This window comes from Sprattus sprattus (genome assembly GCF_963457725.1).
Source record: "Sprattus sprattus genome assembly, chromosome: 10".
Lineage (NCBI taxonomy): Eukaryota > Metazoa > Chordata > Actinopteri > Clupeiformes > Clupeidae > Sprattus > Sprattus sprattus.
The window spans coordinates 13,445,434-13,461,974 of record NC_137908.1 but is presented as its reverse complement, the minus strand read 5'-3'; the positions used below and the strand labels follow the sequence as shown (position 1 = coordinate 13,461,974).

The 16,541-nt window shown below is 42.4% G+C and overlaps 1 protein-coding gene across 2 annotated transcripts in view; it reads left to right on the top strand.

Moving 5' to 3' along the window:
• scn8ab (sodium channel, voltage gated, type VIII, alpha subunit b) overlaps positions 1 to 16,541 on the top strand; it is a gene marked incomplete at both ends in the record, with an annotated part of 38,583 nt that overhangs the window by 20,020 nt on the left and 2,022 nt on the right. For both annotated transcript variants that reach the window (XM_080845462.1, XM_080845461.1), the window contains 13 exons: positions 663 to 795; positions 1,418 to 1,656; positions 2,167 to 2,340; positions 2,763 to 3,119; positions 3,693 to 4,169; positions 5,902 to 6,016; positions 7,535 to 7,689; positions 8,023 to 8,196; positions 11,768 to 11,890; positions 15,150 to 15,434; positions 15,574 to 15,627; positions 15,792 to 15,929; positions 16,195 to 16,299. In XM_080845462.1, coding sequence (XP_080701588.1) covers positions 663 to 795; positions 1,418 to 1,656; positions 2,167 to 2,340; positions 2,763 to 3,119; positions 3,693 to 4,169; positions 5,902 to 6,016; positions 7,535 to 7,689; positions 8,023 to 8,196; positions 11,768 to 11,890; positions 15,150 to 15,434; positions 15,574 to 15,627; positions 15,792 to 15,929; positions 16,195 to 16,299 — 2,529 coding nt within the window. The remainder of the gene's footprint in view (positions 1 to 662; positions 796 to 1,417; positions 1,657 to 2,166; positions 2,341 to 2,762; positions 3,120 to 3,692; positions 4,170 to 5,901; positions 6,017 to 7,534; positions 7,690 to 8,022; positions 8,197 to 11,767; positions 11,891 to 15,149; positions 15,435 to 15,573; positions 15,628 to 15,791; positions 15,930 to 16,194; positions 16,300 to 16,541) is intronic.

Here is a 16,541-nt window from a genome sequence, read left to right as displayed (position 1 = left end):
AGAGTACCTCAGTGAAATGTAACAACTTCATTGGGGCATTATAAAGAGCAGTTCTGTTGTGATTGGTGGAAAGGCATTGCAAGTGGGAACTGGGCATACAGTCTTTATCTCTGTCTTTGTCACTCTCCTACTCATGCATGGTCATGCTGGTGTGTGTGTCTGTGTGTGTGTGTGTGTGTGTGTGTGTGTGTGTGTGTGTGTGTGTGTGTGTGTGTGTGTGTGTGTGTGTGTGTGCTTGTGTGTGTGTGTGTGTGTGTGTGTGTGTGTGTGTGTGTGTGTGTGTGTGTGTGTGTGTGTGTGTGTGTGCTTGTGTGTGTTAGTGTGTCTAAGTCTAGAAATCTATGCCCAGTCTCCAATTGACAGGTATTGTGTGTTATCCACGGTGACAAGATTGTGTGTTGAGTGTGTGTGTGTCTGCGTGTGTGTATGTTGTGTGTATGTTGTGCATGCGCTTATATGTCTATGTGCATGCATTTGTGTTAAGGCTGTGTCTTCTCTCTCACACATTTATACCCATTGCATCTGTTTGAATGTACCTTTGTGCATTCCACCAAATATGTAACCAATTGGTCATGTGTGTGTGTGTGTGTTTGTATGTCTGTGTGTATCGACATATGTGTGTGTGTGTGTGTGTTTGCCCTTGCATTGTTATGTTCATTTAGACCACTGAGGTGGACTGTAAGCGGAAGCTCTCGGGTTCTCTCATGGTGTCAGTGGATCAGCTCAATATGTCCTTCAGCAGAAAAGACCGGGCCAACAGCGCAATGACTGTGGTGACCAACACACTCGCGGAGGGTAACTGCTCTCTCTCTCCCTCTCTTTCTCTCTCCCTTGCTCTCTTTTTTTCTCTCTCTCTCTCTCTCTCCCTCTCTCTCTCTCTCTCTCTCTCTCGCTATCTTTCTCTCTCTCCCCCTCTCACTCTCCTCTCTCTCTCTCTCTCTCTCGCTATCTTTCTCTCTCTTTCTTTCTCTTTCTCTCCTTCGCTCTCTTTCTCTCCCTCCCTCCTTTTCTCTCTCTCTGTCTTGTCCTCTCTCACTCTGTTACCAAGTCCAAATCCATCTTAAAGGTGAAATATGTATTTTTAATGTAAAAAAAAAAAAAAATACATCTGTACGATGATGGAATTCAAGTATGCCTGACCATGGCGTTAAGAGCCTTTTACATTCTGCTGGGCCTGGAAATAGGTCAACACATGCATAAAAATACACTACAGTACATAATAACATTGCCTTCTCATTTCCCTCAGAATTACACCTTTCTGGTTGGTTTGGAAATATTAAAAAGTTGCCATTAATGGCCTTTGATGCTAACTTAAGAACTACTATTTCACTTTTAAGTGTTTGATTATATAGTTTTGCATCATATTTCTTAACATTTAAGATTTGGTTTATGATTCAAATCTGTGCCTCTGATGCAGAGCTAGCAGATTCCCAGAGAAGTTGTCCGCCATGTTGGTACAAGTTTGCCAACATCTTCCTGATTTGGGACTGCTTTCCGTGGTGGATCAAGATCAAGGAAGTTGTAAACATGGTAGTCATGGACCCTTTTGTGGACCTGGCCATCACCATCTGCATCGTACTCAACACTGTATTCATGGCCATGGAACACTACCCCATGACACCTCAATTCGAGCATGTGCTTTCCGTGGGAAACCTGGTGAGTAATGTAAAGACAGACGTATACCGAAAACTAAAAGACAAACAGAAGTATACATTTGTGAAATTGAAATGCATATTTGCACAATCTGCTCTCTATTGAGTGACTTATACAGGCTGAGTGAGTGACTTACCCAGTGACACACTGATGACAAATGCATATGTATATGTATATAAATGTAATGAATATCCCATCACTCCACACTTACAAAAGGCTTGGGAAAGCCTGAGTATAATTTAAAATCTACATTTGTTTAATTGATTGAACACAGTGTCCATGCATCTAAGAAGTGCTCTCTGTCTTAAACCGCCTTTTAAAATAGATAGACCAACGGTGATCATGGAGAGTCGTTTTTGATTTTTGATGAATTGAAAAGAAAAGACATGAACAGCTATGCTGTATAACTTATTGAGTGAACAGTGTTCGCCAAATTAGTACTTTTAAGGCATTATTAATAATAATAATTCAATATGTGTGTGTGTGTGTGGTGTTTGCGTATTTGCCCACCAGGTGTTTACTGGGATCTTCACGGCTGAGATGTTTGCCAAGCTGGTTGCCATGGACCCCTACTACTACTTCCAGGAAGGCTGGAACATCTTTGACGGCTTCATTGTCAGTCTGAGCTTGGTGGAGTTGGGTCTGGCGGACGTGGAGGGTCTCTCAGTGTTGCGATCCTTCAGATTGGTGAGTGTAGAACAGTTTTGTGTGTCTGGGGTGTGTGTGTGTGTGTGTGTTTGTGTTCAGTGTGTGTGTGGTGACTAGTTAACATGAAGGTGGCTTATTGGCTAACATGGAGATCTTTCAGATTGATTATTGTATTTGAGTATGTGTGTGTGTGTGTGTGTGTGTGTGTGTGTGTGTGTGTGTGTGTGTGTGTGTGTGTGTGTGTGTGTGTGTGTGTGTGTGTGTGTGTGTTTGTGTGTGTGTGTGTGTGTGTGTGTGTTTGTGTGTGTATCTGTGTATTCACATTTACTGTTTGTTTAACTGACTGTTTATATGGCTTACATGCTATTTCTCTTTGTCACTCTCTCCTTTCTTTCTGTCATCCACCTCTCAATCCTCTTTTTCTCCTTCTACCTCATTCTCTCCCTCTCTCCACCCCCTAGTTGAGAGTTTTTAAGCTGGCTAAGTCGTGGCCAACCCTGAACATGCTGATCAAGATCATCGGTAACTCTGTGGGCGCCCTGGGTAACCTGACCCTGGTGCTGGCCATCATCGTCTTCATCTTCGCCGTGGTGGGCATGCAGCTGTTCGGCAAGAGCTACAAAGACTGCGTGTGCAAGATCGCCAAGGACTGCGTGCTGCCACGCTGGCACATGAACGACTTCTTCCACTCCTTCCTCATCGTGTTCCGTGTGCTGTGCGGCGAGTGGATCGAGACCATGTGGGACTGCATGGAGGTGGCCGGGCAGACAATGTGTCTCACTGTCTTCATGATGGTCATGGTCATCGGAAACCTGGTGGTGAGAACAACAGCAGTATTAAACAAAATAAGATGAAACATAAGTATTGTCTGTAGTATATTATATTTTTTGTATGTTGTCACTATACAAATAGCAGGAAATACACTGGGCCATCATTGACTACATCAAGTATTCAGCCATGCCAAATCTTAGGGTTAAACATGTATGTATTTATATACAGTAGGTGTTAATTCCAGCCCTTTCTGAAGGAGAGTTTACACTGTTCAAACGCTTAATACAGTACCCGCTTCATGGTCTCATTGAAGCAGGATAAGAAGTGGCGATGTTAATTTTGTAGTGCTTCAACATGGATATCATATAATCTCAGCATGTATTGTCGATTAAGTGTCAAAAATTGTGGTATTTGTCACAAAAATAGCGTGCAGAATCGGAAAAGCCCCTTTCTTAACCTCTCCTGTGTGCTGTTGTCTCCTCTCCCATCAGCAGTTGAACCTGTTTCTGTTCCCTGAATGTGGTATATAAACACATGTTGGATATGGTAGTGCTGTTAAAAGAATGGAACATTTGAAAGCCTAAGATATTTTGTGTGCTCTCATTTCCTCTATCTATTAGGTGTTAAATCTGTTCCTGGCTTTGCTACTGAGCTCCTTCAGCGCAGACAACTTGGCAGCTACCGATGACGACGGTGAGATGAACAACCTGCAGATTTCTGTCATCCGATTCAAGTTTGGGATTGCCTGGGTAAAAGTGAATTTGCCCCTACTGGTGAATCGTCTGCTTAAGAGGAAACTGGAGGACGAGGTCAAACCACTGGACGACATGTACGACGAAAAGGGCAAATGCATCGACAACCACACAGGCGCGGACATCGGGCGCGGCGACATGCTAGAGTACCAAAAGAACGGCAATGGCACCACCAGCGGCATCGGCAGCAGTGTAGGCAAGTACATGATCGACGAGGACCGCATGTCATTCATCAACAACCCCAACCTCACCGTCCGTGTCCCCATCGCTGTGGGCGAATCCGACTTCGAGAACCTCAACACTGAGGACTTCAGCAGCGAGTCAGATGTTGAGAACAGCAAAGACGTAAGTCACAAGGACAACCAGTCCCTTAACATTCCTTAAAACATTTTACATCTACAGTATGTAACATTGGCCTGAAACTATAAGCAACTTCTTTGGTAACAGACTTCCATGCAATCTCCTTCATTCTTCTTAAATATAGTGATATCATGGTGATAGGGACCAATGATAAATTGAGAGAAAGGTTCAAAAGAGCAGGAAAGATAAGAAACGGAGTGAGGAATTAACCAACACACGAAAACCTACTGTGCAGCAGGTGGAGGAAATGAATGTTCTCTGACTAGATGTTGTTAAGTCAAAGAGACAGAAAGTGGCGAGGCGAATAACGTGTAGCCCGAAGCAAAGGGGTACAGCCCTTAGACTACAACACTGGGTCAGCAGTCACAGTTACTGCCTCCCTTTAGCAGGTACGGTCACACAACGGTGTTCAGAATGTCGTAGAATTAAGGTTCTAAACAATGCCTGGGTCCATCGATTATAACATGTAATTTCAGAATCTTACATTGCTGATAAAAACATGATTTTACTATACTGTTCCGAACTCACTTGCTGAAGGGTTAAATCAATGTTGTGACTAAAGCATTGCAGAGGAGTACGGAGAAGGGCACAGGTTGAGGCTTTCGTTGTCCTTTGGTGTGCATGTTTGCATACAGGCAGCTATGTGAAGAGAAGCAGCTGCCTCGTCTGTGTGTGAAGTCAGATGTGGTGCATTGTGGTGTCTGACCATCTTTTGTGTTTGGCAGGCAGAGGTGTGTGTTTGAGTCTTTTTAAGCTGGTGGTGTGTTTGTGTGCATTGTGCCGATTTCTGCCAAAACCACGAGAGATAATCTTGCACTGCCAGATGGATCAGTGTCGGGGCAAAATGGCTGGTAATGTGAGGGGATTGTTTTCTTGGTGAGCTGCTGCACATCTGAGCTGAAACGAGCCTCGTCCTTTCTCTCTAAACCTCTCTTACTCTCTCTTCCCCTCTGTCTCTCACATGCACACACTCCCTCTCTCACTCTCCCTGTCTCATTTTCTCTCTTTGTGTGTGTGTCTTTGTGTGTGTGTGTGTGTGTGTGTGTGTGTGTGTGAGAGAGAGAGAGAGAGAGAGAGAGAGAGAGAGAGAGAGAGAGAGAGAGAGAGAGAGAGCAGGTTTGGCACCGGTCCCATAAGGAGTGGTGCTGCAGTCCAGGCTGACTACAGCAGCAGCTTCATTAGCCTAGCATGTTAGCTTTTCGTCTCGTCAGCAGTCTTTCTCCCCCACAGAAAGTCAATAAGAAGGTTACACCTGGAAATTTAGAGTAACATCTTGAGGTTTAGATGCGTGTCTCTGTAGTGTTTACAGGGATGTGCAGATATGATTTTACTTCTTTCTTACTTCTTACTTCTTATACTTTACTTCTTTACTTTATTTTTTTCATTATTGATACACAATATATACATACAATTATGATGATTTCAAGAACAAATCAATATTTTTACCAAGGAGGAAAAAGAATTGCATGCAAGTGTCTTATATAAGAATGTTGTTACAAAATGTGTTTGTATTTTTAAGAGCCAGTAACATGTACTTGCAACACATACATAGTATAAAAACATTATACAAATTGCAGTGTTAAAACAAACGAATGATTTACTATGTAAGCACACTGAAACAAGCCTTCCTAATAAAGTGGGGCATTCCTTCTACATACAGGTTAGGTGATTTGGACATGAATGTGTTTTTATACCTGATGGTCTGTCTGCCTTGCAGCTGGATGACACAAGCTCATCGGAGGGAAGTACTATAGACATCAAGCCTGACGAGGAGGATTTGGCCGTTGTAGTGGTGGAGGAGTATGTGGACCCAGAAGTCTGTTGGACCGCAGGTTTGTGTGTGTATGTGTGTGTGTGTGTGTGTGTGTGTGTGTGTGTGTGTGTGTGTGTGTGTGTGTGTGTGTGTGTGTGTGTGTGTGTGTGTGTGTGTGTGTGTGTGTGTGTGTGTGTGTGTGTGTGTGTGTGTGTGTATGTGTCTGTGTGTGTGGGTTAGTGCCACTGCTTTGCAAGTGGGTCACCTGGGTTCAATTCCTGATAGGGTGTCTGTTCATTGCTTTGGATTGTCAACTAAATACGTCCTTTACCTTATTTGTGTGTGTATGGGAGCAGCCATGGTCTAAAGGAGACGCTCACACAAAGGTCACACACACAAAGGTCGATATAGCAGGAAAAAAGGACGCAGGGCGAGTGAATGAGTGTGTGTGAACGCTTTCCTATCCCTCAACATACATGGCTGAAGTGCCCTTGAGCAAGGCACCTATTCCCCAATTGTCTCCAGGCACTGCAGCTGAAGTGGCTGCCCACTGCTCCTAGTGTTTGTGTGTGTGTGTGTGTGTGTGTGTGTGTGTGTGTGTGTGTGTGTGTGTGTGTGTGTGTGTGTGTGTGTGTGTGTAAGTGTGCATGTGCATGTGCGTGTGCATGTCTGTGCCTGTGTCTGTGTGTGTGTGTTCACTGCCAATGGATGGGTTAAAGGCCTTAGGAGATTAATAAAATATCTCAAATTAAAATGAATATATAAAACAAAGATACGTATGTTACGTTACAGATACTCTCCCAGCTTGTTAAAACTATGAAATATGCACACGACATAGGGTGGGCAATAACGTAGAAGTCCCCCCTCCTAATTGTACACTTGTTTGATTTTGTTTGAATCCACCTTGCGTCGTTCTGCATTGTCATGGTTACCTAACACTTTTTCGTCAGTCAGTGGAGAGCAAAGTAAGTAACGTTAGTTAACATGGTAGAGAGGAGGTAGAGTAATGGAGTAATTAAGGTTACTCAAAAAGCGGAGAAAACTGGACCAGCAGCCGAGGATACGCATTTTTTTCCAGACAGGAAGTCACTTGATACCGAGCTAAATGTGTATGCAAATAATACGAGTAGCCACATAAAAGCAGAATATTAAAAATGCAGGCAGCACAGAGAGACAGGCATGCTGAAAGCAGGAGAAATTCGAATGTGAGACTAGACAGCCTTACAACATTAGTTTAAATCTAGGCCTACTATTCGCACATTTAGAACATAATTTCTCTGAGAAATTACACTATTCCTTGAAATGTGAATTCAAATGGTCAATGTAGTCCTCAAAACTACGTTCTAAATGTGCAAATTGTCATAGATAAATAGAGAATTGTAGGCAAATGTCTGTACCATGGTTACACCCTTGTTTGGGCATATATGTAACAGTGTGTGTGCGTGCACATGTGTGTGTGTATGTTTGTGTGAGTGTAAGTGCGATGGACCTTTCATGGGCCACTGTTGTGGTCCAGTTTTGTGTTGTACTATGTAGACACACACAAACTATTCCTGACAGTACTGTAATATGCTGCTGTGTTCTGTGATGTGTTCAGAATGCATTGCCCGGTACCCGTGTTGTGATGTGCCCATCACGGAGGGATGGGGCATGTACTGGTGGTGGCTGAGGAAGACCTGCTACCTGATCGTGGAACACAACTGGTTTGAAACAGTCATCATCTTCATGATCCTGCTTAGTAGCGGTGCACTGGTGAGAATACAGACACACTTATACATTACACAGACATGCACTTGTACTTACACATACAAGGACACTCACACACACACATACATGCAAATATTGTGAAATGTGTGGATTTTGCAGACAGTGATTATACACATGCAATTAACTAACCCTAAGTAGCATTCTACATCTTGGTAATCGTGTCCAATGTGAAAGTTTTGTATGCTACAGGTTTATTTCATGTATGTATATAGATTTACGTTGGTAAAGGTCCTTTTGAAGTTTTTTATGGATATGTGTGTGCCTGTGTATGTACATGTGTGTTTATGTGCGGGTGTGTGTATTTGTCTGCTCTTCCAGGCCTTTGAAGATGTCTACATTGAGCAGCGTAAAACCATCCAGGTCATTCTGGGATATGCCGATAGTGTGTTTACTTACATCTTCATCCTGGAAATGTTGCTGAAGTGGGTGGCTTACGGATTCGTCAAATACTTCACCAATGCCTGGTGCTGGCTCGACTTCTTCATTGTGGATGTAAGGATCCCTCTTCCCTTTGTGTCTTATGTTGTTATGAAAGGCTAGTCCTGAATGTCCTGGACAGAATGTCTTGTTCTATGTTATGTTTAGTGGGGGTGTGATGTTAACAAACACTGCACAGAATTCCTGTGTGTGAACTTCTGGTTATGCGCTAGTGTTTCAAAAGTATCTATCTCTGAAGATCGTCTATAACGGTAAGGGCTGCTTTTCACCCAAGGATGATAGCCTCAGCCTGGGGTGAACATTTCAACTCTGGTCCCAACCAGAAGGTGCCTTCACCCCTTGCTGACACATTTTTCCCTATGTCGAAAGGGTAACGAGAATCAGAATGTATGTTGTCCCCCCAGGGCCACCCCCTTGTGTGAGAATTGTGAGTGTTAAAAGTGTCTGAATTAGATTGACTTTATTATTTGTACTTTATTCTAAGCTAATAAATACACAACGTTTCGTAGTTACAGATGATTATACACTAATGAAAACATAATTATAAATACATTATTCCCTTTCTGCTAATAGATCACCCTAGATCCTCCATACTTCCCCTTTTAGACTAATTTAGTACTTATAGATATTCATAGCATGACTGATTGACCTTGGACTACTGTCATAATATTGTACAGAGCTAAAATGTTCATGAACTACTACTTCATGTTCCACTGATGTTCAGATACCAGAACTCACACACAACCTACTATACTACTGTAACTATACACTATTGTACACTCATGGACAGTGGATAGTATATCACTTTGGACAGTGGATATTAGCATGACAATGGTTTGCCATTAATGGACAAGTGGCACATACAACATGTATGAGTCTTTTCAAAGTAAAAATGTTATCAATCTTCTTAGATATGCCAACACCCCCATTTATCTATGTGTGTGTATGTGTGATTCTTACATCTGGAAGACTTTTGATCACTTTTTCTTTTGGCAGTGCATGTTTTACCCATTACTGTTTGGTCAGCTACTGCCACGATTAAGTAAATAATCTATTTGACCTTGTGCTAGTAAATTATTAGATTTATTTTTATTGCAAAATGAATATATATTTAAAAATATGACATCCATTTGTTTACATGTGTGAGTGCTGTACTGACTAAATCATACCTCAGACCTAAATGTTTCAATCAGATCTTAGTGAACACATTTATAAACCACTTACTACCTACAATCCACCTAGTCTGTTTTGTAATTGCTGGGATGGTAACACAGTTTTAAATGGAGCATTAGCGGGATGTTTCATATGTCACCTCATAGGGATGAAGGTGCAATTCAATTCAATTCAATTCAATTCAGTTCAATTCAATTGGTTTCAATTCAGTTTGATTAAATTCAATTGTATTCATTTATATAGCGCCATTGAGAACTGACATATCCTTACCAGTGAATAGGGACATCTCTGAAGATCCTGTTCATTACTGTATGTTCACTCACTGTTTATGTTTTCTACTATTTGTTAATTGTCATCATTTTAAAATGTAATTTCCTGTCAAGCTGTTCTTTTTTTTGCAGCCATCAACATAGAGACCATCACCACAAGAAAAAACGATAACACTGTCTTTGTCAAAGCTGTTAAGTTATACCATTTAGGACAGTGTAATATACTTATAATTGGTATGTAACAATACTCTGGCGTTTTGTAGTCGCATCTCTCTACCCCTACTCCTAGTCTAACCGTAAGACTAGTTTTATGTAGTTGCACTGTCGATGGCTGTAACTCTATGTTACTCAGTATACACTACAGTTAACAGAATAGTTACACTGTAACAAGGGTTGTGTATTAGCTTAAACAAGCACTTGTATTTGTGTGGCTCTATAACAGTGTCACTTTGCTTAAGTAATTCTTAGGCCAGCTCTTTCAGTGTGTGACGATGTGCCGTCACTACAGATGAGTATGTGCTCTGACTGCCATGCCATCGGAACCTGGCTCTTTGGCGTTGCGGTGAGAGTGCATGTTAGGCACCCTGTAGACCCGGGTTCAAGTCCTGGTGGGGTGACTACGCTCTCCCTTTGCTACACAGTGTCTGATACATTGCAGCCAATGTAAAACACCTTCGGTGTAATAGCATCGAACCATACGGACACTGCAGTAGCACATTATTGTTATGTGTTCTGTAAAATGAAAATCTATTGTGATTGTCCAACATTCTGTCTAAAGATGGAGTGTTCAAGACTTCATCATAACATTGGCATACATTGGTTATGAACCCGTCATAGCAGATGCAATGTCCCGTTATCAGTCATTATGATGACAGTTTTGTGTTGCCATTATCTGTAATTGTCATGACAGACCTCAGAATTCTTTAAACCATAAATCACCTATATCTACAGTATATATCACATCTACTATATACCATATACAAATATCACATTCTTATAAGCTGTCATATCATCGAACATATTGAAAACTGTCAAGGCAAAACCTGGTAATGACAACAAGACACTGTTATGATGGTGAATGACACTAAATGACTTGGTAACTGATGACAGGACATACCATGTGCCGTGTTTTTTAACATGGATGTGTCAGTGTTATGATGTTGAGATCAAGTATAGGTTACCAGAAGTGTTTAGAGTCTCTCTACATTTCACAGGTAGCCGAAGGTCGGAGTGGCACAGGCTGACACGGGCTCTGCGAATCATTGTGGAACTTGCTAGTGTGTGCGTGTGCGTGCGTCGGTGTGTGCGTGCCTGCGTGTGTGTGTGTGTGTGTGTGTGCGTGCGTCGGTGTGTGCGTGCCTGCGTGTGTGTCTGTGTGTGTGTGTTCGTGTGTGTGTGGTGTATGCAGTGTGGAAGCTCTAACATCTGTTTTTCCATAGCCAAGACTGTATTGGCTCGGTGTCGGGCGAGGCCAGGCCAGGCCTGATTGACAGTGGTGTGGGCCAATAAGGGGCCAGGGTAAGACCACAGATAACAGTGATCTCACAGAAAGCCCTCCTCCTCCTCATCCTCTTCCTCCTCTTCCTCCCTCCTGCCAAACTTCAAGTGGTGCAACGTGCACTCACTGTGTGTGTTTGGGTATTGTGCTGTGTGTGTACATCTGTGTGTGTTCTGTGTTTTTGCCAACGTGCTTGTGTATGTAGGTTTTTTTTTCTTTTCTTGTGTGTGTGTGTACATTTTTTGCCCTTTTTCATTTTTCAGGTACAATGATAACTGATCTTCCCTTTGCTCAGTCTCTTGCCTGCTGTGACTGAGCACAGAGTACTGTTAGATGGGAGGTTCTGTGTCTAGTGTATCCACTGTTTTTGTGCATGTGAGCCCTGTTTAACCTCTCTCTCTTTCTCTCTCTCTCTCTGTCTCTCTCTCACTCTCTCTCTCTCTCTCTCTCTCCTGCTCTTTCTCTCTCTTTACCTTGAGTTTCCTTGTGGACGTGCACACGCAGTCTCACTCTGTCTGTGCATCTCCTTCTTCCACCCAGTCCTCCTGTCCTGGGTTTCTCTCCTTCTCAGTCCTTCTGTGAAACTCTAACAGTGTGGCCCCTCTCTCTTCCCATCCCTTTCCCTGTCCTCCTGTGATCCTTCCCTCTCCTACCTTTCTCCTCCTCTTTCTTTCTCTCTGTGTAGGTGTCAATAGTCAGCCTCATAGCTAATGCCCTGGGCTACTCTGACTTGGGCCCCATTAAGTCCCTGAGGACTTTGCGGGCCCTTAGGCCCCTGAGGGCCTTGTCGCGGTTTGAGGGCATGAGGGTAAGACGCTCAATGCATGCCTGTCTCCACAGCATGCCAAGAGCAGCCATATTAAGACGACCAGTTACCATTAAGGCAACAGGAGCCAAATAAGAAAAGAAAAGAAAAGCAAAGCGCAGATGCTTCATATTCAGAGCACAGTGCAAGGCTGGCATGAGCTAAGATGGCACTCTGAATACAACTAGAGAGCTAAACCGCTAACTAATGCAGTTCCTGCCACTATTCATTACCATCACACCCAGTCTCCATCAAAATTACTAAATTATTTTACTGTGCTGTTTTGGCATTGGTTCACTCTATGTTACCAGATAACGCTATACTGAGTCTCCATGTTTGGAACATAGAATGGTGGTCTTCAGTTATCAGTGACCCACAACCTTCTTCCCGCTCTCCTCATCTCTTTCACCCTTGCTTTCCAGCGCAGTAGTCTGTCTCTCTCTCTCTCCGCTGTCGCTTGGTCTGTTTGATGCTGGCTCGGCCACTGCTGCCCCCACCCATTTACTCACTAAACATCCTGAAATCTCCTCCACCTCTTTCCTTATCATTTACGCAATCTGGCTTTCTATGCATACCCACCCATCCACCCTTCCTGATGGCTGGGTAGGTGGGTGCTTTAGGGAGTGAAGTTATTGATGACCAGGCAGTAGAAATCATCATTTATTTAAATGATACTTCAATGCTAGGCCGTGGAAAAAAAGAACTAGAAGAAGAACTCACTTCTATCCCCATCTGACTCTCTGTCTCTCTCTCTGAGGCCTGAAACCTCTCCCTGTCTGTAGTACCTGCTGCTCTAAACCCTTTCCACTTTACAATCCAAGATGTCTGACCTCCTCTTCAGGATGGCAGGGATGGGTGGGGTCTTTGTATGAGGCTTTTCAGGGACTCTGTGTTCAGTCCTTAAAAAAAAAAAACCGCTGGGCCTTGCATGTCATCCACATTATTGTCAATATGAGCAATGTTCCCAACCTCCTCACTCTCTCAGGAAACCACTGCATGGAGACTTTCAACCTATTAGATTGCTGATGCTGCATTTTTAGACACACTCAGTCTTAATCACCTAGATATTAGCTTTTAGCTGCCTATCAGGTCTGATTTTCCCCTGTTGGGAGAGACATACATGTTTTCAGTGTTTCGTATTTACTCACCTGGTAAAAGGCATTAACACTTTGACTCTGATACAACAGCTGTCTCTGGAACAGGTTCATTGACGTTATATTGATATTTATTAAGTCACTCAATGCTTTTACCCTAAGTGACCCAGAGAGGTAGACTGAGAATGGTTGGGAAAGGAGAAGCCAAGGCATTGGAGCTTGAAGCTGCTCTCAATTAAATAAAATACTCCTGAACCAAGGCCAGAGGATGCATATTCTTCAACATAAACTTATAATTAACATATTTGACTTTTAATGTAGCCAGTTCCAGAGTCAGTGTAGTCTTTATTAGCTATCAGGCTACCAGGATATATTACTCTAAATAGCCTGATGAGACACTTATTTCCATCCATTCAGAAAAAGTGTACCTGGAATAAGATGACTAAATCAGTATCGTTAGTGTGGTGTGGACCACTGATTTATGGAGGAGGTAGCAGTGTGAAACTCTCTTGCCTTCTGTGAGGGGGGGGGGGGGGGGGGGGGGGGGGGGGGGCATTGTTGCTACTGGCTAATCCTCTGATCGCTATGCGTTTGCAGAGAATGAAAGATATATACTCTTTAGCAAAGACTGTAGAAGCCCTCCGTGTAATAATCTAAATAGAAACTCTAAAGCAGGGGTTATCAGACTTCTATGAGAAGAACCTTTATAAAGACCCCCCCCATAATCGTAAACCCTTGTATTGGATATCGCTTTATGGCTTCAGTTGCCTGCACCTGAAGACACATGAGACGTTTTGGTCTTCCGTCGCTGTTAAAATAAAACTTGATGTAACTGACATTATATTTTCTCAATTCAGCTAGTTTGGTCTTAGTCACTTGACAATGTGGACTGACTGAAATATTTTTCCATTCTGGTCAGAAGGCCAGCTGGCTAACAAGCCAAGCTAAGCAGCAGCAGGAAAGGCGAAGTGACTAATTCATGACAGATAGATGTGATGTCACATATCCGAGTTTCTATTGGCCCAAAGTTAACGTGGGTGGAGTAATGGACACGACATGCTTGTTTTATTGGCGCTCGTGGTCCCCATCTGTAGATATGCATTTTTTGTATGGTTCAGCACAATTTTATAATTTATAGCAAATTATTTGACGCCCCCCTCTATCTATGGTTCATGGACCCCCAGGGATCCATAGACCCCTCTATGAGAACCACTGCTCTAAAGAAAATAGGACTGTAAGAGTATACATCTTCCCATCTCTCCTTTTTGTGATTGCATGTGATTGCATGTGAATGCGTGTGCTACAGAGATGCTGCCCACTTTATTCTTGTCACCTTGAAGATAAGATGATGAGTTAGTTAGAGGAGTTTTTAAGTTTCAATAGCTCAAGGGGTTTATACTGGTCAGGAAGAGCAACAAGTCAACAACAAGTCTTGAATTTGTCAGATGCACAAAATGACACAGGGTCACACTGGACGCTGAAATTCTTATGACAAGGCACCGCCCAAAAAGACCTACCATAACATAACATAGTGTAGCAGAACAAAACATGACATACAATCTGTACAAGTACTCTGAACATAATTTACACATAATAAACATATAATAACCTAAATAACCTCACTAAATATACAAGATAAATATACAATACAGCATAAGCACCGTGAAGCCATGACTCATGGCAGTGATTTTTGATACGTTTGTGGCATAGAAATCCAAGTAATTTCAGCGGCCTCTTCTTCAGCTGCTTAATCGTATTCTTCTTAATCTAATCTGCTTTTTAATGTAGCTATATTTACACTAGAAACCAGTCTCTCAGAGTAGACAGTAGGATATACATTGAGAACCAAAATCATAAATATTTTCCCAAAAAATAAACCCTGCATGTCTAGCAACACCAGCTGTCTTGCTTTACTTATAATGTGAAGCATGCAATGTTTTCCGGAAACATGTTTGTCACAGACAAAGAGAGGGGTGACAAACATGTTTTCTATGAAAAACATTGTATACTTCAAAGTATAAGCAAATCAATATTTACAATACAGCATGTGTTTTATGGAAAACATTGTATGTATGTATACAACATATATATATATATATACACAGCATGTATACATTTGTCCTGTTCAATTTATTTGTTTGTGTTTGTCACCTCTGTCTGTGTTGTAGGTGGTGGTGAATGCTCTGGTAGGGGCCATCCCCTCCATCATGAACGTGCTGCTGGTGTGCCTCATCTTCTGGCTTATCTTCAGCATCATGGGCGTCAACCTGTTTGCTGGGAAGTACTACTACTGTTGGAACGCGACGTCCGAGCAGTACTTCGAACCGGAGGATGTCAACAACCGCACACAGTGTTTCGAGCTGATCGCGGAAAACCACACAGAGGTGCGCTGGAAAAACGTCAAGATCAACTTCGACAACGTGGGTGCAGGCTACTTGGCTCTTTTGCAAGTGGTAAGTGTTGGCCTATCCTCACTGTGGCACTGTGGTTTCTCCAGAGATAAACCATAGTTAGACACCTGTTAATGTTCCACCCAAAAATGTACAAAACGACTTCTTTCTCAATGATATTTCTGCATTTTGTCTTCTAAAGGCCACATTCAAAGGATGGATGGACATCATGTATGCTGCAGTAGACTCCAGAAAGGTCCTCTAAATGTTTCATTCCAACATACTATGATACAAATCAATATAAATAACTGATAATACAATACAATCCATTTCAATACATTAATCAGTGAGGGTGTTGATTAATAAATCTGATATTATATTTTCTATGGGTGTGATTTGTGTGTTTGTGTGTATGTATAGGTGGAGGACCAACCTATGTATGAGGACAACATCTACATGTACATCTACTTTGTCGTCTTTATCATCTTCGGTTCCTTCTTCACCCTCAACCTCTTTATTGGTGTCATCATTGACAACTTTAACCAGCAGAAGAAAAAGATAAGACCTTATCTCCTTTCTTACTCTTCTTCCATCCTAGGTTAAGTTGCAAGTCTACGTACTTTTATATAAAGTGACTTACAAAATTATATATAATTTAAACTCGGTGCCATGGTATAAACAAATAATTTTATTATTTGAAATTATTAAAAAATAATAATGAAAATACAGTAGAGTGTTTCTGGTCTCCCTCTCTTTCCCTTGTAGCCTAATGCCTTTGGCAGAGTATCTGTTGATTGTAACCAGACTCGTGTTGTCTCTTTACTTTGGAGGTCAGGACATCTTCATGACGGAGGAGCAGAAGAAATACTACAATGCCATGAAGAAGCTGGGATCCAAAAAACCCCAGAAGCCCATTCCCAGACCACTGGTACAGTATCCAGTATCCATTTGTCCTCCTCGCTCTGTCTTTCTTAGGTCTCTTTGTTGTTACTGTACACAGATTTAGTCATTCTCTTTCTCCCCCCCCCTCCTCTCTCTTCTCTCTCTCTCTCTCCCTCTCTCTCCTCCTGCCCCCTCTCTCTTGCCCACCCCCCCACACACCTCCATGTCAGATTTTACTGGCAAACTGTGGCTCTGTTTGAGGAGAGATTGTGTTTATGGGAGGAAATT